Source organism: Haliotis rufescens, unplaced genomic scaffold (assembly GCF_023055435.1).
Source record: "Haliotis rufescens isolate VD_foot unplaced genomic scaffold, xgHalRufe1.0.p SCAF_40, whole genome shotgun sequence".
NCBI lineage: Eukaryota > Metazoa > Mollusca > Gastropoda > Lepetellida > Haliotidae > Haliotis > Haliotis rufescens.
In genome coordinates, this window is record NW_025964113.1 from 2,116,326 (window position 1) to 2,140,844 (window position 24,519).

Consider the following 24,519-nt stretch of genomic DNA (forward strand, 5'->3'; position numbering starts at 1 on the left):
CATTAATATGATCGTAGTTGCCTTCACAGTTAAACAGAGCAGCACGTTATTAATCACCAAACAATTATTAACATCCAGCTTATGATGGAACATCTGTTGGAGGTGTCACATGATAGTGTGCTGCTGGAACAGGATGTTTACTAGTCTGTCTCACTGTCCCTGAACCATATTATTTTCCCTTTCACCCATCCCTTTCTGTAATGCAAAAGCCCGAAATAAAGCAAGTCTAGATTTTCCTCCCAACTCACTAGGGCTCCTTTGAATGTGAAAGGAGTTAATATCAAAATTCTATATTTCAGACACTTAGAGCTAGTCTTTTTGTTTACCCAGGTGTGACCAGCAAATAACAAGTTATATAGCTTTCCGCGTATCGACGATGTGTGCTTGAATCTGTCACATGTGTCACGTGACAAACATCACGAGGTCTGTTTACATCCGTGTCACGGCGAACTTGGATCTGTGTGTCTGTGGCAGTGTGTCCCGCGTTTAGGTAGACGTGTTAATCTTCTGGTAATAGGAAACGTATTGTGGATATTGACAAGGATAGAACGATGTTCGTGTACCTATTTACCAGCATTGCCGTGTCCGTTGTATATGGTAAGATAGCTTATATTGTACATTCATATTGTGCATCAGAGACATAAAATGATGTCCTATGCAGTTCCCTATTTTCACTTCTTTACTATTTGTTCCCGTGTTATTTCAGATCAATTGACTTGCCTTTGCGTGTGTTTGTGGAGGGTGCTATTGGAACAGTATACGCTCACCAGTATGTAAACACCTGTCATCATCATCATCCTATGGCTAGGGACTTGTCGGTCTTATTTACATTATCGTGCCATTAATTTTCCTCCCACAGGTTGTTCTGCACATACGTCCTTGTGCAAGATGTTAACAAACAAACAGCAACTGGTGTCGTGGAATTCCATTGTGACGCACTTCGGTCACGTGTTACTATAGGTCTTCCAGCCTTTGGGTGTCGTTCGATGGCTTCCTTTAAGACATAACACTAAATGAAAAGGCGTCCACGTATCGTCACCTTGAAAATTAGAGATCCAAAGACACATCATCATGTTTGTGAACATATACTTTTGTATATATTGTGAGTCTGTTGTTTCAGGTGGGGATGTACTGTCAGGCAGTGTTTACTGTAAACACCGTGAATGCGCCTTTACACCGGGGCTCTCGGATAAACAGGGGGCCACAGCCTATGGTGTGTTTAATGATACCCTGGAAGAAAAGGGGTGGGCGCAGCTGGACATCCGAGCAGGTTATGGTCGCCAGGCAACCGATGCTGACGTCATGTTTGCTGCAGGGTACCTGGAAGGAGTCTTAACATCACGGTAAATCAGTCATTATGTATAGCTCAAGACTTCTGATACACTGACACAGTTCAGTCGGTAAAGAGCGAAATATTAGTTCTTCAAACCTACAACATCAAGGGGTATTCAATATGGGACATTCTCGAATATCCAGTGTGTTATCTCCGTGGACTGAGGAACATCTTGTCAACTATTCCTTTAAGTCGTCGTGACGTAGTTGTGATTGTGTTGTTGTTATTGTTATGTGTTGTTTAGCGCCGCACTCAGCAATATTCAAGCTTTATGACGGCTGTCTGTAAATGATCGAGTCTGGATCAGACAATCCAGTGATTGACATCATGAGCATTGATCTACGCAATATTGGGATACGATGACATGCATCAACCAAGTCACCGAGCCTGACCACCAGATCCCTTTAGTCGCCCCTTACGACAAGCACAGTCGCCTATTACAGCAAGCATGGGTTGCTGAACACCTATTCTTACCCGGATCTTCACGGGTATCATGATCGGGTAACGGTAGACACTCCCTACACACCCCATCACTCCAAGGTATCGAAGTTTAATGTTAATGTTTTTTATGCAACATGTGCATTTACAACATTTATTGGACTTTGCTGCCATTTGTAGAATTAGAGATAGGCGAACGCTGGTCTTTGTCGCTGCAATCGATTTCACTGTTGTTATCTATACCGTCAGCTGTATTAGCATCAATAGGTATTTTTCATCCATGTTATTCGTTGTTACAAATATATTAACGTCACGGGATTTGGTGCCCTAGTTAGTTTGTAACAGCTGGGAATTCATCATAAAGAGACGTTCTCTCTTGTTTCATAAAACACACTTGTTCCAGAAAATACTGGGATTTTATCAGGATATAATAGGGGTGACTGTTGGTCTTGAAATCACTATTGCGATAACGAGTGATATTGAAAGAAACTATTGCGATAACTATTGATATTGCAAGCAACCATTGCGATAAATATCGATAGTTTTTTTAATGAATTTTAAAGTTGAATTAAACCTTGAAACTGAAGTTTCCTTTGAATGTGATAACCATAACAACAAATGAAAAGTAAAGTTTGTGATATGACTGATTTGTTTTTTCTTTACCCTAATAATTTAAGAAAAAGAAACTTCTACATTACCATGTGTAAATTACTACCACTCATTATCAAAAGAAAATCAAATTTGAACAGCATTGCATGTATTTTATTGAAATGGTAAATAGAACCGAAACTATCGATATTCCTAACTACTATTGATCGGAAACTGATTTAACAATCGATTTATTGACTTTAAGTGCCTACCAGTAGCAATATATCGATATTTCGATTTATCGTGACACCCCTTGTATGTAATGGATATTATAGACTAAATAATCGTGTGTGTTCCATAGTGAATACTCTAAAAGTATTAAATGGTCGGTTCCTAACCACTCCATCGCATATTCATTTTGCCTTTTCTATTTTCAGGAGAATATACCAGCACTTCCAGAATGTGCAATACCCGTTCTTCCTCTCGCAGACCGAAGCCGCGGTTGCGTTTGCGCGAAAGTTTTTGTACGAACAGGACAGGTGGACACGTGACATGATCTTACAATTCTCCTCGACGGACTCATTTTGGCGACAGGTTGGTCACGTGACTGACCAGCTTGACGGCTTGTACACTGGCTACAATTCAGTGTCCACGACCGAAGAAGAGGTGAGAAGTAATAGCTTATTATAGTAATAGCTTATTACGGATTGTCTTGGGATTCAGGGTGAGGTGAGGTGAAATCGAGTTTAACGTCGCGTCCAAGATTATTGCACTTATATAGCGACGTGCATGCACGTGTGTGTGTTAGTCAGCCGTTTTTCTAGTGCTAGCCCACTGAGATACCATGCCGCAGTTCAACATGAATACCTCACTGACACAGTATACTGACTCCGAGCTGACCAGTCCTTGTTTTAGCCCTTAATTCCGAGCGCCAGGCAAGGTAACAAAAAGTACAAACTATTAACGTCTTTTGGTATGACACTGCCGGGGATTGAACCCCGGACCTTCCGCACTCCGGGCGGACGCTCTACCACTAGACCACGAAGGCGGTCCTTGGACAGCAGGGGCAAGGTGGGCACAGTTTCCTAAGGCGTCGCAATTCGCTGTGCAGAGTTGTGTCTCAGGGGTATGTCGGAAACCTTTGATCTACGACATCAAACTGACACGCTGGTGGCGTTAAACCATACTCACTCACTCACTCTGGGCCTACGTTTTTTTATTAAAACTGAAACTTTTCCCAAACCCAAACAAATGAAGTACTTGTTCTTTCGAAATTCCTTCACCTCGGCTTGATGGAGGGATGAGTAAAACATAAAGAACCTTCAATGACTGTCCATGGGAAATGTTTTGTCAATTCTATCTTTGACATTACTGGTAAACCAGGATAGGTTGAGTTGTATCCTGACAACTAACCCCGTATGACTATGTATGAGTTCCTACCAATGACGCGTACAAATGTGAAGAAAGGGATAGCGGGTGGTCCGCGACAAGTAGTACGATTGAAATGGGCGTACCCTGTCTTTTCAATGCTAGCTTTAGACAATGCTTGACAGTGCCGTAGAGCGTAGTCAACTTCATTGTCATAGACCTGTACGTGGACAACATGCGTACATGCGTACCCGAAACAAACCAAATGGGTTGGCCCAAATTCTGTGCACCGCCTAATTGTCTCAAACGCGTTTTGTGAATTGGTTCAACTTATCCGGGATTTCCATTTTTATCAAGCACAAGAAATGTTTTTTTAAAATTATTTTCTCCCAGTAATTCCTTGCATTTTCAAATATAGTAATCTCTTCCAGTTTCTCATTTTTGACAAAAAGGAACACATGATGAACTTCATGATGGTGAAACATTTTTATTTTATTAATGCGCATCGAAACGAGTGTAGTGACTAAGTGGGTGAGTATGGTTTTAAGCCGCTTTTATCAATATGCAAGCAATATCACAGCGGGGAACACCAGTAATGGGCCATGTGGGGGATTCGAACCCGGGCCTTCGAGGTGACGAGCGAACGCGTTTACCATTCCCCCATCGACCCGAAACAAATGTAATTTCATCGCGGATGTGTCATAAAGCAACATTCACTCACCACTGAGGTTCAGTCTGCTGTAAGAATGTATCTTAAACCGTTTGTAGAAGCTGGATTTCTTCATCTTCCAAGCCCTCAGCGCATCGGGAGATCTTTCCGACATCATGGCTGCCAGCAACTCCTCACAGCGCCCTGACTGGAGAACCATGACGAGAGCAGAGGTTGACCGGTTCCTTCTCATGGGAAGTCGTTGTTCTGCCTTGGTGAAGGTGAGATGTACATGTATTCTACCAGTTGGGCTAAATCTTATCAGCATCTTGCCATGCAACACATAATATCACTTCGAGCACGGATGGTCAGGCTTCAGCAGCCCATGCTAGCCGTAAAAGGCGACTATGCTTGTCGTAAGAGGCGACTAACAGGATCGGGTGGTCAGGCTCGCTGACTTGGTTGATGCATGTCATCGATCCCAATTGTGTGGATCGATGCTCATGATGTCAATCATTAGATTGTGTGGTCCAGACTGGATTATTTACAGACCGCCGTCATATAGCTGGAATATTGCTGAGTGCGGCGTTAAACAACAAACAAACAAACGAATGGTCAGGTCATGTCAGACTCCTAACTCGCTGATCGGAGTTACGTCCCTTAGCTGCCACAGATTCGTCTCAACTAGTCCGTTTGGCTCCAAATGAGAACGATGAATTACAAAATAACTCAAAGTTGGGAATAGTTTAGTATATGTCAGTACACGGCAATGAATACCCTGTACCAAACAATATCTGATTTTTGTTATTTTTATCCCCATCACTGTAAAAACATGTTTAAGATACCATGTTGTGATGTGTTGACATCTTGAACGGACGGGGAGCACAACTGTCGGAGGAACAGTGCGCAACAGCAGATATTGTTGGTATTGGAAATGGCTATTATAATTTTCAAACCATTTTATTTGCTATTTCCAACATATTCATCAGATGTTCTTTGCATTCATACTGAGAAAACTAGACTGTAACTTAAGCCCGGCTATCTCTAAAGCACGGGCTGATTGCCTAAAGCCAGACACATCGATCTGTGACTATAGTTTCTATAAGGACAAATATTTGCAGATTGCTTTAATGTTATTCATAGCAAGGAGCGGACTGAAAATGATGAAATATTTTACGCCGCTTTTAACAATATGTTAGCCATCGCATGGCAAGACTTAGTGACGCCAATACATTGAACCAATGTGGGGAATTTAGCTCCGAAAACATTTATCAATAATGCCACCACTGCAAGGTTATAAATTGCTCAGAACAGTAAATCTCAAATACTGTGCTCACCGACAGGAATATATAGATCAAATAGTTTGAGGCTCTATATATTTCCCATGTTATATTTTAGTCATCACAAATGAGCAAAGTCGTCTAGTGTATAAACGTGTACTGAGCTTATTCAGGGGACGAACAATTGATATTTTAGGTAAGTGTGAGGCGGGGCCGTTTTGTTTTGTTCTCAAAAGAACCCAAACAAGGTGGAGAAGGCCGTCTGGTTCCCCCTTTCAGAGACAAAGATTGATATAGAAGCGTTGTCCCTTGACCAGCTTGGTTTAAAATAAAAAGTTTTAATAATAGTGCCATGGAACTCTGTGCAACAGCTACTTCCCAACTGATACGTGTTACACTGTGATATCTATTTGTTATGTCAATAAATTATGGTTGTGAATGTATTTGGCTTGCCAATTTGGTCTGTTTAAACTAAAATGACAGTATGAGCTCATTGTAGTGTTCTTTAAACCATAAAGAACATTATTATCGCAGTTACAGAATTGGAAGTTAATTATATTCAACAATATTATTTACATGATAGATTTGCTTGCCTGAAAAATGATTATGATTGTCATCTACAAATGTTTGCTCGTTCAAAGTAATTAAATATTCTGGTAGATTTTCCAAAAAGTAACTTAAATCTAAATAAAATGATTACACATGAGGCACATTGTAGTGCTACACATGCTACCAGCATTTCTGCTGTCTGAACTATTTCTGATGTAATGATGCTTTCCCCAATTTAGAAATTATATTTCCGATGAATACACAAAATATATTCTTTAATTCCATGCCCTTAAGAAACCCAAGTCATATAGTGGTCCTGCACATCAACTTAAAGGCCCAGCTCTCTGGACCGTATTTTTCTTAACAAGTAGATTCTTAAAGATCTTTTTCATTTTATAAAATTTTAATTTTACTGACATTGCTTGATTGTGTTGCTACACATTATTTCAATGTTTAAGATCCCACGACTTTATAGTGTCGAATATTTTTAGAATAGTCAATTGTTTTAGCCACATTACAGTGAAAGGCATCCTTCCGAAGCGTCATCTTCTCTGAAACCCTTAAGTCTGTTGGGAGCGGTCAGATGGAAGGCCTGGGGCAGACGGACATCGCGCCATGCTTCAGCTTACTTCGGCCTTCGGCTATGTCAGGAAAATAATGTTCATTCAAATGAACGCTAGCATATTATTTTAATTATAACACCAAATGTAGGACTAAGGCTAACATTTGCTTGGTTTAGTTGGTTGCTAATACGTTCGAGTCATGCCTAAGTTCTGATAAATTCAAACCAAGCTTTTACGTCAAACTTGCGTCCCTCCTCAGTAACATTTAATGCGTGTTGTGAAAACTTCAGTTATTGTACTATTTACAGTTTTGTTTAAAAGGTGAGTTGGTAAAATCGTCAGTGGATGTACAAGAGTTACATCCCTTCAACTAACAAAAGATTGCCCGCCTTGACTGAGTTAGTGTTAGTTGAACTTAGTTGGGATTTCGGGTTAGAGTGACTGACTGCGGCGTAAAACAACATACAAATCCTGTTACAATAATCTCATGTTCCTCTCAAGTATCTGTGAATATCATACCCAATGGCATGGCGTCTGTCTATTCCACCAAGCTATTGCACATTCAGTTATGAAAGCCGTCAACCCTCATACTTGCCTTCGCTGTGCAGAGTTGCATCCCTTAGGCGTGTCAGAGGTGAGGTGAAATTAGGTTTAACGTCACGTCCAAGATTATTGCACTTATATAGCGACGTGCATGCACGTGTGTATGGGTGTGTGGGTGTCAGTGTGTGTGTGTGTTTGTGTGTGTGTGTGTGTGTGTGTGTGTGTGGCTGCTTGTACTTGTCCGGACTGATGCCGATTTATAGTGCTAGCCCACTGACATACCATGTCGCAGTTTAACATGAATACCCCACTCAGACACAGTATACTGACTCCGAGCCGACCAATCCTTGTTTTAGCCCCTAAATGCCGAGCGCCAGGCAGGTTAACAGTTAGCAAGTACCATCTTTTAACGTCTTTTGGTATGACGCGGCCGGGGATCAATCCCCGAACCTTCCGCTCTCCGGGCGGACGCTCTACCACTAGACCACGGAGGCGGTCTAGGCGTGCCAGAAACCATTGATCTTTGGTTCAAACCCTGGATCCTTGGTTTGTCATCATAATATTCGTGGTCTTGGGTTTTACAAAAGTTGTGGCGCCAAAGACCTGCATCACTTCGGGCTTTCCTCTCTTTCCTCAAACTGACACGCCGAGATATAACTGAAATACTGTTCATTCACTTGGTAATCTGTAGTTTGAGTAGTATGTAGGGGTGTTTACTGCAGCTGGGAACAGAAAGTCTGTTAGCTTTAAATCACGATGTGTAAGCGAAATGAGACAGCACAACTTATGGGCAATTAATGGCGATGCCTTAGACCACGAGGCAACCAGTGTTAGCGCGGTGTGCATGTATTAGCACCCTTGTCTATAGATCTGGCTAGCAACATTGCTTTGGTTTTATTAACTGACTTCTGGCATAAGTGATACGAGTATTTGCAGGCACGGGTGTATAGTGTTCAGACAAAGTAATCTCATAATGGGAGAGTTTGGGGAGCCAACCCGGGTTACGCATGATTTCATTTCGAACCGTCATTCGACAAAACTTCAACAACTGAGTGAGATGAGTGAGAGTGAGAATGTGACAGAGTGAGTGAGTTTCTGAGTGAGTGAGTGCAATATTCCAGACAGTGAGGTCCGTGAAATCAAACTCGAGCCTTCGGCGCCACAAGCGAACACTTTAACCACAAGGCCTCCACACCGCCCGTCAGTACATTTGACAACACACAATGCAACTTGGTTGACAGCAACTATATTTATTTCCTCAGGTAACTGACAACTTCGATGACATTTTCATGGGCCATTCGACGTGGTTCCTTTACCAGACAATGTTGAGGATTTACAAGTACTGGACCTTTAAACTACGGGACGAAACCACCAAGATGTCCTTCTCGAGTTATCCGGGTTAGTCTGCCTTGCTTACTGGTAATGCCCACCCTTACTCCATCTTCCCGAGGCAAGAGAGTTAACTGACTTTAAAAGTCCAGTTGCCGAACTAGGCTGGAATTCCTGGGCTCGATCGTGGCGCCACCAGTGGTTATAACGAATTATGTCCCTTCTAAGCTTTTCCTCTGGACCAATCAGATTCGATCACTTGCATTTGTTTCAAACAAAATGGCGGCGCCGAGTCAAGACGATCTGATCGATAATCAAGATCTATATTCTGATAAAACGGGTCTTACATCGCGAAGTGCATCAAGTCACGCGTGCATATTGATTAAAAACATGAAAAGGTTTGGAAAATATCTGTTGACAACGAGTTGGCGGTGCACATCCTTTGCAAATCCTTCAATCGACCGAAATCTGCACGACAGTTTACGAACCGGATTTCGATTTCGTTGCGCGATTTTGATCTATGCATAGACTCGTTAGTCCAGCCAAAATGTAACTCCATAATACCAGCCTAATTCGGCAAGGGTGGAAACTGGACTTTTACAGTCAGTTAACTCTCTTGCCTCGAGAAGATGCCCTTACTCCTGACAGTACCTTCTTTACAGGCTATCGTAAATACGGCCGCTTTACGGTGTAGTAGATACACGTATCTATTGTTAGTAAGGTAATGGAATGGGTTTGGAATATACCTCATGAGCCCTTCTCCCTGTCAGAATATGACACTGAAGCAAAGTGTAGAGAGTCGATGGCTGCACAACTTTGTCACCCATAGTGCACGAGAAATATTGCCGATATTTTTTTAGGGTTCATTGGTATGGACAATACGATGGTGTCACTTCAGCTGGAACCGGAAGTGAAAATAGTGACTTCAACGCAAAGCGGCCGTGAACGTTAAAATATAGTCTTGCCGTTAGACACAGTGTTAATTTCTCTGTTTCCCTTTGGTTTCTGTGCATGAAGACATATGTCTCGAATTTCATCTGACATATCTTTTTAGTTTTATGACCAGTGAAGACCCGGGTTAGAATTAGTCTGAAACAGTTTGTAAAGTTGACTAACTTAATGAATTTCACTAACCACTCAGACACTTACATGTTACTTGACGTTATTAATCAGTTAGTATTTGTTTTACTAGGTGGGAAAACTAACACGCAACTAAAAACGGTTAAGTAGTAATCAGATCTACCATCAATTTCAGCTTCCTGTAGGGGAAAATACTGTTAGTCATACAGCAACAACACATTGATGAAAACAAAGAATTTCTTATCCGATGGGAGTCGAACCTGCAACCTCTTGGTTTGTAGTCCATCATGCTACCATCTGTGGTACGGAGACTGTTGTCGTTACAAGTGTCAATTTCCTAGTCACTATTCACTTGGTTTGTTTGTACATTTTAATGTTAATATTGTACCAAGTTCGTTGTAAGCCCTGCTGGTACATGTGATATGGAAGTGCCTGTGAATCGGATTTGAACATCTAATTTCAATATATAGTTTAGATCTTAGCCATGTTTCATGTATAGCCTGATGATATGCACTTATGTAACATGTTTAAAGGTGTTTAAATTCTAAACACGTTAAAGGTGTTTAAATTCTTAACATGTTTAAAGGTGTTTACATTCTAAACACGTTTAAGGTGTTTAAATTCTAAACATGTTTAAAGGTATTTACATTCTAAACACGTTAAAGGTGTTTCAATTCTAAACACGTTAAAGGTGTTTAAATTCTAAACACTTTAAAGGTGTTTAAATTCTAAACATGTTTGGATTATGGGGTTGTTGTGTTTAGGTGAGGTTTAGGCTATGAGGCGATAGCTCATTTCATGTGTTTAGACCCTAAGCGTGTTAAGATGGAATGTGCATACCGTTTTGTATTGAAAAACATTCCTAAACATGTCTTGTATGTTGACATTCTTAACACAATTTAATAAGTGATATTTTCTAAACTTCAGCACCTTAATGCAATCTTCTAGATAGGATAGTAAATTCGCTGTTGACCAACTTTCTGACCATAGTTACTTATTAAGTTACGAGAATTTACTTTGCTTTTTCATACGTAGACTAACGGCTTTGGTTGGTCAGGTTCGTTGACTTAGTTGATATATGCAATCGTGTTCCAGTTGAGTAGATCTTTGCTCTGGATGTCAATGACTGGATTGTCTGGTCAAGATTATTTACAGATCTTCATCATACAGCTTGAATATTGACGAGTTCGTCCTTAAACAACAAACATCAAACACCGTTTTAGTTATATTTGACTAGTTGCCACATCAGTGCCCACTTACATAAAGCGAAACCCGTGAAGATCCGGGATAGAATAGGTCTTCAGCAACCCATGCTTGTCGTAAGAGGCGACTATGCTTGTCGTAAGAGGCGACTAACGGGATGGGGTGATCAGGCTCGCTGACTTGGTTGATGCATGTCATCGATGCCAGTTGCAGCAACATTCATTTGTTTTTCTTCTTAATAATCATTAATATAACAATGTCTCGTTCGCGTGGGTGTACGACTCGACATGCAGCCACAAGTAACCTCCATTTTTAATCAGAACAAGATACACTGTGGCGGGGGATAGTGATAACTATGCTTCTCGCTATATTGTAAGTTTGTCAGTTGTGGACGTCTGGGATATGCATCACTTCTGGGTTTCCTCACACATCGAGACCCGGGGTAGAATAGGTCCTCAGCATCCCATGCTCACCGTAAAAGGCGACAAACGGGATCGGGTGGTCAGGCTCGCTTACTTGGTTGATGCATGTCATCGTATCCCAATTGCGTGAATCGATGCTCATGATGTCAATCACTAGATTGTCTCGTCCAGACTCGATTATTTACAGACCGCTGTCATATAGCTGGAATATTGCTGAATGCGGCGTTAAGCAACAAACAAACAAACAAACAAACAAACAAAACATAAAACGACATCAGTGCTACGACGACCGTCAGTCACTGTTAAAGTATGGGATGATCGTAACGCTAAGACTGCTTTGTGTAACACGATCCAGGTTGCTTGTATCCCATCGTTTATCGTAAGAGAAAGATGTAATAACCGGCTGTTCAAAACGTGTGAACCTTATTGAGTGTGTGTCATGGTATTGTATAAAGTGCATGTGCCACCTTGATATGGCTATAATATTGACGTTTACGAAAAGATACACTTACCTTCATACGATAGACATGCATTGTACCACAACTGGCGAGTGGGCTTATATCATCGCCAGTTTATCCGTCATCCATTGTCCGTAGCCGTCAATTCCTTTGAAACTGTTGGAATCACGGAGTGGAGATTTGACATGCATGTTCATACCCCAAAACAATATTCTAATTCTTGTTCAAATTACGTATTCATTAGTTCCAAATAGTTATAAAGGTGTAAAGATAGGCTCTTTAATTCTGTCAGATGTTTCAGTGCCAGAAAGATGAGAATTTTGTTTCAATGCTAAAAAGCGTTTCAGGCGGCACAACCATAGTCTGCTGATGAAGATAATGACGTAAAAAATACCTATTTTTCTTCTCGCTTGTTCAGCTGCTTTAAGTGAACCCGTAATGGAAGTGTGCCATCGTGAGAAAACTATAAGTAGGTCTGCAAAATATCAACTTTCTTTTAAACTTTACGAAAATGATAATGACATTTAATAAGTTGATGTATTACCAAAGCATCATGATCCCCGTTTTAATCTTTTCTCATTTTTCCTCTGAACCAACATGTGCTGAATGGAACCTTGACGTATAAACTAGCGGGAAATATGTAACTGTGCTTCATATACAGTGGGGTAAATGATATAGTTTTGAAAAAAACCCAGCATGATATTTGGTCATTCGTCTGATCAATGTTTTATCATAACAAATTCATTGACAAAACCCATACCTGGAAAGAGGAGATAGACAGAGACATGCCCAAAACTAGAGGTGGTGTACCAATTCAATTAACTATATAACTAACTGAATGTCAATATCGGTGTAACCATCATTTGAGTTGATACAGGCGAGGCAGTGGCGCGTTGAAGAATTAAGATGATGGAAAACAGCCTGGGGGATGTTGCTCCAAATGTCAATTAAAGATTGATCAACTGAGCTAGCTGAGTCAGATTTCGACTTGGTCTGGTCCCGTCGTAGGCGTCCGTCTAACCCATCCCAGACATGTTCTATAGAAGCGTGATCTGGAGAAACAGCCGGCCATGGAAGTACAGCAATGTACTGCTGCCCCAAGAAGACTTTTACAACTTACACGTGCAAAACGTGGGCGGGCAATGTCCTGCTGTAACGTTGCGTTACGTCACTGAATTTGTAGAACAAAAGTGCTGAACGATCTGAACATGATCTCGAACGATGTCGTCTCGGTAGCGTACGCGATACAAATTGCCATAAGCAATGATGAGTTGTGATGCCACCCCATACCATTACACTTCCACTCCCAAACTGACGACGTTGAGTAAGACAACCTTCGCTAAAAACGTTCTCCTGGACGCCTAGCACGACCACCAGGGCTGTCCACATGAAACCAGGACTCATCTGTGAACAGTATACTGTCCCAGTCAAGTCTTTTGAACCTCATATGTCTACACCAAGCTAGGCGTGCCTGACTGTGTCGTGGGTGCAAAAATAGGGCGTATCGCTGGACGTCGGGGTCAGATGTTGTGCTCCCTTAACATACGGTTTGCCAATTATTGATCTCAACCCAGGACTTATCCGAGCTATTATTGTGGCAGTTTTCGTAGATGCACAAACTGGTTGTCTTGTCTTGTCTTGTGGACGACCGGACCGTGGCAAGTCATGTGGTGCCAGGCTTTAGATAACGTATCCAAAGAGTTGATATTGTATTTCGATGAACATTAAAATGTCTGGCACCTTCGTTTTTCGCCATTTCTGTTGGCAGATTCAACAAGTCGTGTTATAGTGTAAGCGATATTTACGGTCACACGAAAGTATGTTTGTGAGCACCTGATAGCTGTACAATCATTGTGGATGAGTATCATGCTCCAAACAAACACTCCAACATCCAATTTGTGCGTCCAGCATTAACACGTGAATCACGACCATAAAGTCGAGGAGAGGACTTGAAAGATGCATTTCAGACTAAATTTATTTTTATTTAACTTTATATGAAGCACAGTTATTTTTTTCGTTCGCATATGGGTATTCACATCATTATTTGTTTACAAACTTAAACATTTGTATTTGTTAAACAGTATGGTACCCGTAACAATGCACGCCGAAAAGTGCAAAATATATGCCACGTTAAACTGCACAACTTCTGTCATAAAAAGGCCTTGACTTTGGAATATCAACTGACAAGACGGCACTGAACAAGGACAGTAAAACGCTGGCAGATTGGTGACTGACAGAGAGTGCGATTTACCGACGAAAGCAGGTTCTGCTTATTCCATAATGATGGTCGGAATTATCGTCTTGGGTGGCCAGACTGGCGCTCCATTTGGTGGTGGTGTGATAATGGGTTTGGAGAGGAATTTGTGGCAACCAATGGACGGGTTTAATCATCATCCGTGGCAACCTCAACGGTCAGATCTACAGTAATGACGTTGTTCAACCCGTGGTGTTACCATTCCTTCGCCAACAGCAACAGGAACACTCTCACTTCTGCAAGGGTCGTCCAGGATTTCTTGGCTGTGCACAAAGTCGCCGTTCTTCCAGACTTAAACGCCAATGAGCAGTTGTCGGATCACCTAATGAGATCAGGAGGCGCATTCACCTCACAACAACAGCTGGAAGCCGCACTGAGGGACGAGTGGCAACGGATCCCCAATGACGTCATCAGGTTTTTTTTTGAAGGGCAGTCTATAAATCTACAGCAAACAAGAGATTGTTTGGTAAAAAACAGCACAAAAGTTATTTGTGTCAATTTATTCAGACGTGATTGCAGGCACATCAGTGTTCTGCGTGAGATGATTTATGTAAGGTAATGCTGCTCTCCCGCAGGAAAGAACAATCATAATAGTATCTGAATATAAATATTCTACTCACTGACATTTAGAACAAGATGTAGCAGACTTTGTGTCTTTCCTTATGTTACTTACTGCTCCAGTGTTTATGTGTGTTCTTCTTTAAGATCGCTTTTAATATTTTTTACTCGCATATTTATAGTCGATTTTCCTGATAGTAAGTATGCATATCTTTGACATGTTCTTTGATTCTTTGACATGATGATAATCTCCTTTCTTTGATCAACGTTTTCTCCGATACGCAAATAGCACATCAATAGGAAAAAAAGGCGACAACGCCATTTCCATACTCATAAGAAATCTCTTCTCAAAGCGATTCCGACTACTACATACGTTTTCGTTTATGAACGAAAAGGTGAGCATCTCCTGCCCCACCGGTGGCACCCTCACAAACACATGCAAATGCAAGTCAAGTGAAATGGGAAAAGTCCACCCACATCTCTACCACAAAATTTTTTGAAAATATAAATTGTCAGTGCAAGAGAATAACCTGTCCAGAGTATACCAATAACAACATACCAATACCTTACATGCTGAAAACATCCATTTTCTTATCACAAATAAAAGGATTTTTTTACATATGTGGGTTCCCAGACAACAATGTGACATACTTGTATATGTACGTTCAACCAAAATCACGTTTTGTGATCCATTTCAAAATTTGGTATGGTTTGACTGTCATGTGACAGTATAACTCAGAATTTGCGCGAGGTATTACCGGGGGAAAAGGTGATGCTACCAGAAGTCCTGATTAGTAGCTATCATCATCATTGTGAATATTAACCTGTGTTTACATACACCGTGTATAAAATTATAATATGCTCGGATTCCTTTGCTATTTTTCATCCTGACATCGGACCTATTTCTGCATGGTCGTGAGACCTTTGACCTATTTCTATGTAATTTAAAAAAATAAAATTTGACAAAACAAATAACAACAATATTTCATAGTAACCTTACCATTTCGATACCAAAGCGGTTTACATGAGACAAATGGCAACAAGTTGAACTAATAAGACGAATATGAGTCGTGTTAGGCTAATAAAGCATATTTCTTTGGTTAAGCAAACCTGATGCCATGGTTCTAAATTTGTCCCACTCATCTTCTGTTCCACTTGGTTTTCCGGATTTGAATAGCCCCCAGCAACCTATGCTTGTAGTATCAGCCAACGGAATGTTTCGGGTGGTCTGGCTCGGTGATTCGGTTGGTTGCGTGTCATCCTGCCCCGACGGCGTGGATCGTTGAACATAACATCAATCATTTGTGTGTCTGATCCAGACTTCATTATTTATTGGCCACGGCCATGTAGCGGCGTTTCACAACAGACAGTCAAACAGACAGACACACAAAATACTACAAAAGAACCAACCAAAATATTATCTCTATTATTATACGAGAAAGACAGCGAACCCAGGTCTGATAATGAAGCAGGAACGAGACATGTTAGACTACTGCATCTGACCCTATTCACTCACAGCCCGTGTTGCCATCGACGCAAGTAGATGCAGTGTTTGCCATGCAGTCTATATCTTATCCTCGCACAAATACTTGTTTCAGGATTATTGGTATCCGTAGACGACTTCTACGTGATGAGCGACACGTCAATGGTGATGCTGCAGACTACCAATGACATCTTCAACGCATCTTTGTTCAGCCTCATACAACCTCATTCCCTTCTTGCCTGGCAGCGAGTACGAGTCGCCAACATGGCGGCAACATCAGGACCGGAGTGGGCCGAAATGTACAAGAGATATAACTCGGGTATTGATCATGACTGCACTCAATTTGCCGTGGGGATCCTTGGGCACAATAACCCGAAAGAGTTGATTATATATATTAAGAAGAGGAGCTGCTTGTAAAAATTGTTTGGTCTGGTTGATTGTATGTTATCGTACCACGACGTCGTGGGTCGTTACTCACACTGTCACTGATCACGTGGTTGTCTGTCCCAAACTTGATACTTAAATGGTTATATGGTTGTTATATTACTGACAGGAGCGTAAAATCATTCAGTTTAATTCGTATTTAGTATGCTTGTCGTCAGATCCAGAGATGCCCCCTAAATGTTTCCGGTCAACTTGCGTTTGAGGGACATGCATCTGATGTAAAATAAATGAGTCATCCTACTCTTGACGAGCACCAAGATCTCACATAACAGTATAGTAAATCATGAACCTAGTCAAATAAAGGAGTTTCTACTCTTTGCTCAGACGCCATAAAAGAGACAATTTTCAAGACGCACAAGAGGATCTGCCACAGAGCAGCTCTTGCTTCCCACATAGAACATGAAGTCAAAATGGGATGACCTTCCATACCATGTGTGTATTTGTAGGCACTTACATGAATCAGTACATGGTGATCGACTTGAAGCGCTACCAGCCTCGGAAACACCTTGAGGACAACCTCCTGTGGGTAGTTGAACAAATACCTGGACTTGTAATTGCAGCTGATCAGACAGCGATACTGAGGAAAGGTACGTCCATTATTCTTCAAAACAGTCTCTAAGGTGATTCCGTGGCAGAATATGTCACAAGATATTGTTCTGGGAGTCGACTAAATAAAACTGTTTTTTAATGTTTCATTTTAAATGTTTCTATGCATTGGAACGTAAGTACTGACGTAATCCAAGTTCATATGCAGCAATATTTTTATGACACTTCTTAAATATTCATATCCACACAATTGTCGTGACCAGCCTCAAAATGGTAACAACGAATTGTCATATTCAATGTCAAGGGGTCTTGTAGTACTGAAATATATTTCAGTTGTACAGCAACAAGGAAATTTAGAGTGGCTCTTGTTCAATTTAGATCAGATTAGTATGGGGACTGGAAGACACCTCTATATAGAACTGCACCTAAGAATATGAAAATGTAAATATAAAACGCCAGAGACAATTTCAAAGCATGTGTGAAACTGAGACAATGTGTCATAATATTTGCGGTCTTTGAGAAACTCAGAAGTGCTGGGACTACCAAAAAGCCTGATCTGTAAATTGGATTTTCCGAAGGGTAATTAATTTAATATACATCCTACATCCAACCCGTGAAGATTCCGGGGTAAAATAGGTCTTCAGCAACCCATACTTGCCGTAAAAGGCGACTATGCTTGTCGTAAAAGGCGACTAACGGGATCGGGTGGTCAGGCTCGCTGACTTGGTTGACACATGTCATCGATCCCAAATGCATGGATCGATGCTCATGATGTCAATTACTGGATTGTCTGGTCCAGACTCGATTATTTACAGACCGCCGTCGGGGGCACGGGTTGCCCAGTCGTCTAAGGCGCCGCGATTCGCTGTTCAGAGTTGCGTCCCTTGGGCACGCCAGAAAACTATGATTGTGGGTTCGAATCCCGGTTCGCCTGGATTATGTTTCTAGGTTTGTCAGCACCATACCCGTGCTCGTGGGTGTCACCAAAGTGGTAAACGTCTAAGACCTGCATCACTTCGGGCTTTCCTCCCACATTAAGCTGACACGCCGTGATATAACTGGAATACTGTTAAAAAAACGGCGTTAAAACCAACTCACTCACTCACTGACAGACCGCCGTCATATAGCTGGAATATTGCTGAGTGCGGCGTTAAACAACAAACCAGCCAACCAACACCCTACATCCAACAAATTTTATCGTTAAATCTCCATAGGCTACTGGGCGTCCTACAACGTCCCCTTCTACGAGTCCATCTACAACATCAGTGGCTACCCTGAATTTGTGTCTGTACACGGCTCCGACTACTCGTATGAGATGGCCCCCAGGGCTAAGATATTCCGTCGAGACCACAGCACCGTCCATGATGTGGTGACCGCCCGACAGCTGCTCAGATCTAACGGTAAATACACATGCTGTTACCATTGTGTGTTTCTGTCCTACCCAGTTTACTAATTTAGTCTAGCATCGGGGCCAACATGCTATAGTTACAGGGATTAAATGGTCTTGTATGTATGTCGTAATTCAAATTATTTTCGACTCTCCGCTCATCATAATATTTTCAAGGATTTCAAGCTTCAAAACTATAAAAGACAACAACAACCATTCTTGCTTGAAAAAAGGGAAAAACATCTTCTGTCACCTTTCTTAGTCTTAATTCTTTATAAACTGATGAGGGGATTCGAGATAGCCAAGTGGTAAAAACACTGACTCACTGCAAATACTGTGTATGATTGCTCACAGTGCTCGAGGGTTTGAGGCCGTGATATAGCTGTATCGTTTAAAGAACTGAGTACAACCATACTTACTTTCTTGGACACATAATGTAGTGTGATAAACTACATTTGAAAAAACTCATTCTGCTTCAGATCAATTCTAAAGGTTGTATTTATATGCTTTCTTTGAAAGAAAATGTATTTGCCGATGTTTTGAAATAAACACTGATCTATAGACGCCATGTTCTGTGTAAATCACCTTCTCCTACGCAATGCTGGCACTTAGGTGCGTGGTTACGAATGGCTTCTAAGTTTAAAGATTGAAAGCAATAATTATTTTCAAGAATTTATAGAACGCTGCCCCCCAAAAACAATGAAAATCACACGTTTAGGCTGTTAACCTCAATACAGAGAAAATATGTGACATGTCAGAGATATGCAGGCTATGTGATTCTATATCGACTAGACTATGGATTACAGCTGATCTAGGCACATATATGTCATTCTTTGAAAATGGACAGGGATAAAGTGCAAAGCCCCAAGACTGTAATGCATCGGGACGAGCTTAGTTTCGGCTTGGCAGATGATGGCACCTAATGCCTTTAATCTTTTAAATTCTTTTTTTGCCTTTCAGATTATGTCCATGACCCTTTTTCGGAAGATAATGCTTGCTATGCAGTCTGTTGTCGGGGCGATCTGGTGACGCCGGTACCTATGGCATTTGGATGCATAGATACAAAGGTAACATAGGAATGTTTTGCAGAAACGTGGAGTTGGCAGTTCATAATGTCAATTCGACTATTTGTTGCTTCCAAGCTATATTCCTAATGGTTCCACCTTGTTGGTCATATAATCACAGGTGACTTCTCTATTTTTGAAAATAACAAAGTTCGTCAGTTATTCAAATATTGGACAAAATATCGTGAGCAGCATCCAACCAATTGGGATCACAGCTTTAAAATCAGTATGGATGCTGTCGAATCATATGCCATTAAATTGGTCAAAAGAGAAGATGAACCTTTTGAATATGTTTCAGAGTGGGTTAAGTCAGTGCGTGATTGTGTTGTTGTGAAAATGAGGAAACATAATTGGAATTTACGTGTTTTGTCCCAGTCAGCTGTCTGGCTACCCCACACCAAAAGCTTGTGGTTGTTCCCCCATTGGCATGGTCTCGAATACCATTGCTATATATAAGCCTCACAACATTGATTGTTTGATCAAAGAACTTGGTACAAGTGATAGAAATCTGTTAACTGAGGAAGAAATCTGCAAAAACAAAGCAACTGTACTATCAACTTTTGACCTGACTCTAAGCCCTGAAGACAGGTCTATTCCTCCTGTGTACTAGATTCCAAAGCTCCAAAACAATCCGCACAAACAGCGATATATAGCTGGACCCAGCAATTATACCACTAAATCCGTGTCACAGGGATTAACCATGATCTCTGATACTATCAAGGAAGGACTTTCTTTTCATTCACAGAGAACGTGAGACCACTTAATACCATGTGGTTTCTCAAAGACTCAGTGGATTTGCTTTAATCGTTGCAATATCAGAAAAGAACCAAGCTCAATTATGTCAAATCATTCAAATTTCAACTTTGCACACCACAATCTCACACGATAAACTAAAGGGAAAACATCCTCGATCTATGTGACATTTGTCACTAAACGTTGAGACCAAAGACATAGTTAACTCTCTATTTTCAAAGATTCAGGACAGTTTGTAAAAAATGGAAGGAAAGGTCACATGAAGTTTACTGAGCAAACAATATGTAAGAAGGCGGGACATCATCAAAGATAACACCTATGTGAAGAAGTAAGCATCCCAAATGGGCACCAGTTGTGTTCCCCTGTTGCTGATCTGCATATGGATCAGAATATCTGATCGGATTGGCAAAGTCAAAACAAAGTGATTTGGCCAAGAAGTTTATTTTAAGTTTCAGGTATGTCGATGACCTGATAACCATGATTCACCATGGAATAGCCAATTCCCCACCTGAATTAGAAATAAGAGAGACTAGTGAAACCGCCTCAACTGATTCATATTTAGATCTATGTATAAACATTCAGAGTGGCAAAAATCTCTCCACAAGACAAGAGGGATGACTTCAACTTTCCCTTTATGTCAAGCACTTTTCCAGTAGCTCAAGCCTTTGGTGTTTGCATTTCACAACTTTTGACGTACAATCGAGCACGTTTTATCTGCGAAGATTTCAAAGAGCGTCATACGACTCTTGCTCAAAAGATTTTTTATCAACACTCAAGGCCTCAGTAAAGTTTTTATATTCTTTTGGACAAAAACGATGCAATTCAGTATTTTAACTTGTTCCCGTCATGTTCTCATGTGTTTTTCAGAATAATTGACTTGCCTTTTCATGTGTCTGTGATGAGTGTCATCGGTTCGGTAGGATATGCTCACAATTTCGCAAACTGATGTCATCAGTATTTGTTAGTTATTCATAAACACATGCTCATGATACAATTGGAATCGTATAGTTGTTTTTATGATGTATTGAAAAATCTTTTGTCACATCATGCAGTATTTATGCCATTTAAATAATAATCAAAGGTTTATGAGGATCACATACATTTCCAGTCCAATGACAATAATATCCTAAACAGAGTCGATGTGATATTTGCAACGTCTGAAACGGGTTTTTTATTATGATTTTTTATTAGGTAACAGATTTCAACCTTGCCTTGAACAGCTCTGCCTCCATCATAAATGGTCCAACTACAACAAACCACATGGAACCATTTGATTGGTCGAAAGAATTCGAGAATATATCCCACATTGGATTGCCCCAAAGATATGATTTTTCTTTCTACGACGTCTATGCCATGTTGTAGGAGACCTATGTACTATACATTAAACAACACTGCTGGAACAGCAAACACTCGTCTCATAAGGTATTGTTTTATATACCTATTGCAATATCAATGCATATGAATAATTGTTTTTCTTTTATTTACTCAGTGCCGTTTTTTCGGTTAAAATTTTGTCTTTGTGGGTTTTTGCTTTCGGCGTACATTTGAATGCCCTTAGATAAATATTTCAAAACCTAATTTCAAAAGGTATAATAGTAATACAATACTACAATATTTCTTGGCGTTAAGATGTCTCATTACCGGACTGCATGTATACACCTGTGCAAAAGTTAAGCACCATTCATAATTTTATAAGCGGGCACGGGTGGCCCAGTCGTCTAACGCGCCGCTATTCGCTGTGCAGAGTTGAGTCCCTTGGGCACGCTAGAAACCTATGATTGTGGGTTCGAATCCCGGTTCACTCCGATTATGTTTCTAGGTTTGTCAGCGCCATACCCGTGCTTTTGGGTTTCACCGGGGTGGTAAACGGCTAAGACCTTCATCTCTTCGGGCTTTCCTCCCACATTAAGCTGACACGCCGTGATATAACTGGAATACTGTTAAAAGCGGCGTTAAATTCAACTCACTCACACATCATAAGTTCATAAATGTGTTATCTTTACACTGACTGTAAATCATTTCCCTTGTATGTATGAAACATTACTCAAGTGAGAATGTAGCATTGATGTTCATTTGCAACCACACCTAAATAAAAAGTTATCTGACCAGTATTTCACATGTTGTTGATCTTTTAGAGAATGTTACATTTTCTATTGTTTTCCACCCAATTAATGTATGGGCCCATGCGTAATGGTTGAGTCCTATTTGCTGTCAGTCATCGCAGTTTCCGAACCTTCTGACCCTGTGTCGTGTCAGTAGCTGGTGTAACACGACGGAAGTAATAGCGTTTACAACACAACTATGGAGAATTGGCAACAAGGATATGTTGTTACAATCTTCATAAAGGGCATGTTCGTCATACTGTTTGTGTAGGTGGGTCCCTGGCTATCACACGACGACTCAACTAATGGCACAAGTGCTAAATTGTGTTGAAACCGGACTGTTTTAATTTGCTCCCTGGGCAGGCGTGTTGTAAACGTCATCAGATCACGTGGCGCTTACTGTTTCTATTGACACCGACACAATGTGTGTTTGTCAGTTTATTATTACAAAAGCTTTTTGGCAAATTTTCGTATGGAAAGGTAGTAGTGACAACTGTTTATATAGACAATTTAATGTCCGTATCATCTCACAAAAACAAAAATCGACGTGCTGACTCGCTTTGATTATGTATGAAGGTTTGTCATCGCCACACACGTTTTAATGGGTTTATTCAATAGTGGTTGATATTTGACACCTGCTTCACTGCGGTAGAGATACACTCTTCAAAAAAGAAACGCACTGGTAGTATGTAGTTCATTGAACCTGACTACACAAATAATCCGGTGTATAAATTGGATATTTGTTATTCGAAATGTTGGTGGCCTGATATTCGACAAACGGTGCGTCAAAACGCAGCCATTGTTGATTTGCAATGTCTTAAACGGCCTTGTTTTCACACTGTTAAAAAAATGTCATGGAGGAAAACAGTAAAGCGAAATGCACGTGCAAGTTATGGCATTCGAAACTCGTGGTGGTGGCTATACAAAGGCAAGCATAAGCCAATAATTTGTCATTCAATTGTCAACATTTTTCAAGTTCGAAAATCCCGAGACTCGGCGCTGCCGATCGAAATATCGCCATAGGACGTATCCAAAGAGGGCAATCGCAGTCTTCTGTTGCACGCCACTTCAACGACCACCACAGCACCATTTGCCGCCTTTGTGACCGATACACACAGTTCAATTCCACTGCAGACCGTCCGAAACCCGGCCGACCAAGAGTTACCACCCCTGCTCAGGATCGCTACATTCGACTGTTCCAATAACGTCATCGCAATGCCACCGCTACGGAGTCTGCAGGATGCATCCCTGGTTTGAGGAGAACAGATAGAAGAAGCTTCACATGATAGGCCCTCACATCCGTAAAGTACTAGATTAATATCATATCCATTTATGAAATATAAGAAATTGCTTCTAATTTGATCATAATTGCAACAAACAAACAAGTAGTGAAGCTGGTCTTCATAGCATTGACCACAGGAGCAACCTGGGCTGTCAGTTATGAATCTGTCGAATTTGTGTCCTCAATCTGGAGTAACGACAACCAAGCGATGAGACGCAGGATACGTGCTATATAGTGATGAGCAGAAGATTAACATTGACAACAACAGGTATTGGATAACAAGCAGCACACAGATAATTGGTAGAAACCAGATGTTCCAGTAAGAATAACAAACAAAATACAAACAGGTAATGAAGCCAGATGTACGGTAAAGGCAAGGATTAGGAAGTTCATAGGCAGACGGGATGTAATACCCTTGATCTCTGTTGATCAAAGGTTTGTGGCAGTGTAAAACTCTACATTGAAACGACACTAAATGCAATAAACAAGAAGTTGTTATCCATAAAGTTGTACGTTTTCTTTTACTCACCAACTTCTGGAATGTCAATAAAACATCCATAGTGTGTGTTCATTGCATAGTGTACAGGCTGAACATTTCGACATTGCATAACGCACATAACGCGTGTTTAAAAGAGAACCGATCAAGGTCAAAGTGTTACGGAAGACGCCGACATGTAGATCAAGGTTTGTAGGACAACGCATAATGGTGACATTCAGAATACAGATCAAGGTCAGTTAAAAATACAGGAAAACATATTACTGGCACCAATTACAGTGGACCATTGTCGCCATCCTGTCGAATACCCTTGTGTTATTGATCGAGCGCTTACTCAATAACACGAA

The 24,519-nt window shown here is 40.9% G+C and overlaps 1 protein-coding gene across 2 annotated transcripts; it reads left to right on the top strand.

The window, feature by feature from the left end:
- The first annotated feature begins 431 nt into the window (after positions 1-431).
- Positions 432-22,403, top strand: LOC124138518 (phospholipase B-like 1). Of its 2 annotated transcripts, XM_048382705.1 has the most exons (11): positions 432-597; positions 707-769; positions 1,121-1,343; positions 2,797-3,025; positions 4,496-4,657; positions 8,574-8,709; positions 16,214-16,417; positions 16,989-17,129; positions 18,303-18,488; positions 19,436-19,542; positions 21,484-22,403. In XM_048382705.1, exons 1-11 carry the CDS (start codon positions 552-554, stop codon positions 21,652-21,654), a joined length of 1,668 nt encoding a protein of 555 aa, XP_048238662.1. In that variant the 5' UTR covers positions 432-551; the 3' UTR covers positions 21,655-22,403. The 2 variants fall into 2 exon arrangements, with proteins under 2 accessions (XP_048238662.1, XP_046361181.2); XM_046505225.2 differs by lacking the exon at positions 707-769.
- Positions 22,404-24,519: the final 2,116 nt, after the last annotated feature.

What these genes read in the sequence shown, in the direction of transcription:
- LOC124138518 (XM_048382705.1), top strand. Translation starts at nt 552, where the DNA reads ATGTTCGTGTACCTATTTACCAGCATTGCCGTGTCCGTTGTATATG. An exon ending in TGCCGTGTCCGTTGTATATG is followed by an intron (nt 598 to 706) that starts GTAAGATAGCTT and finishes GTGTTATTTCAG; the next exon opens with ATCAATTGACTTGCCTTTGC. An exon ending in GGAACAGTATACGCTCACCA is followed by an intron (nt 770 to 1,120) that starts GTATGTAAACAC and finishes CTGTTGTTTCAG; the next exon opens with GTGGGGATGTACTGTCAGGC.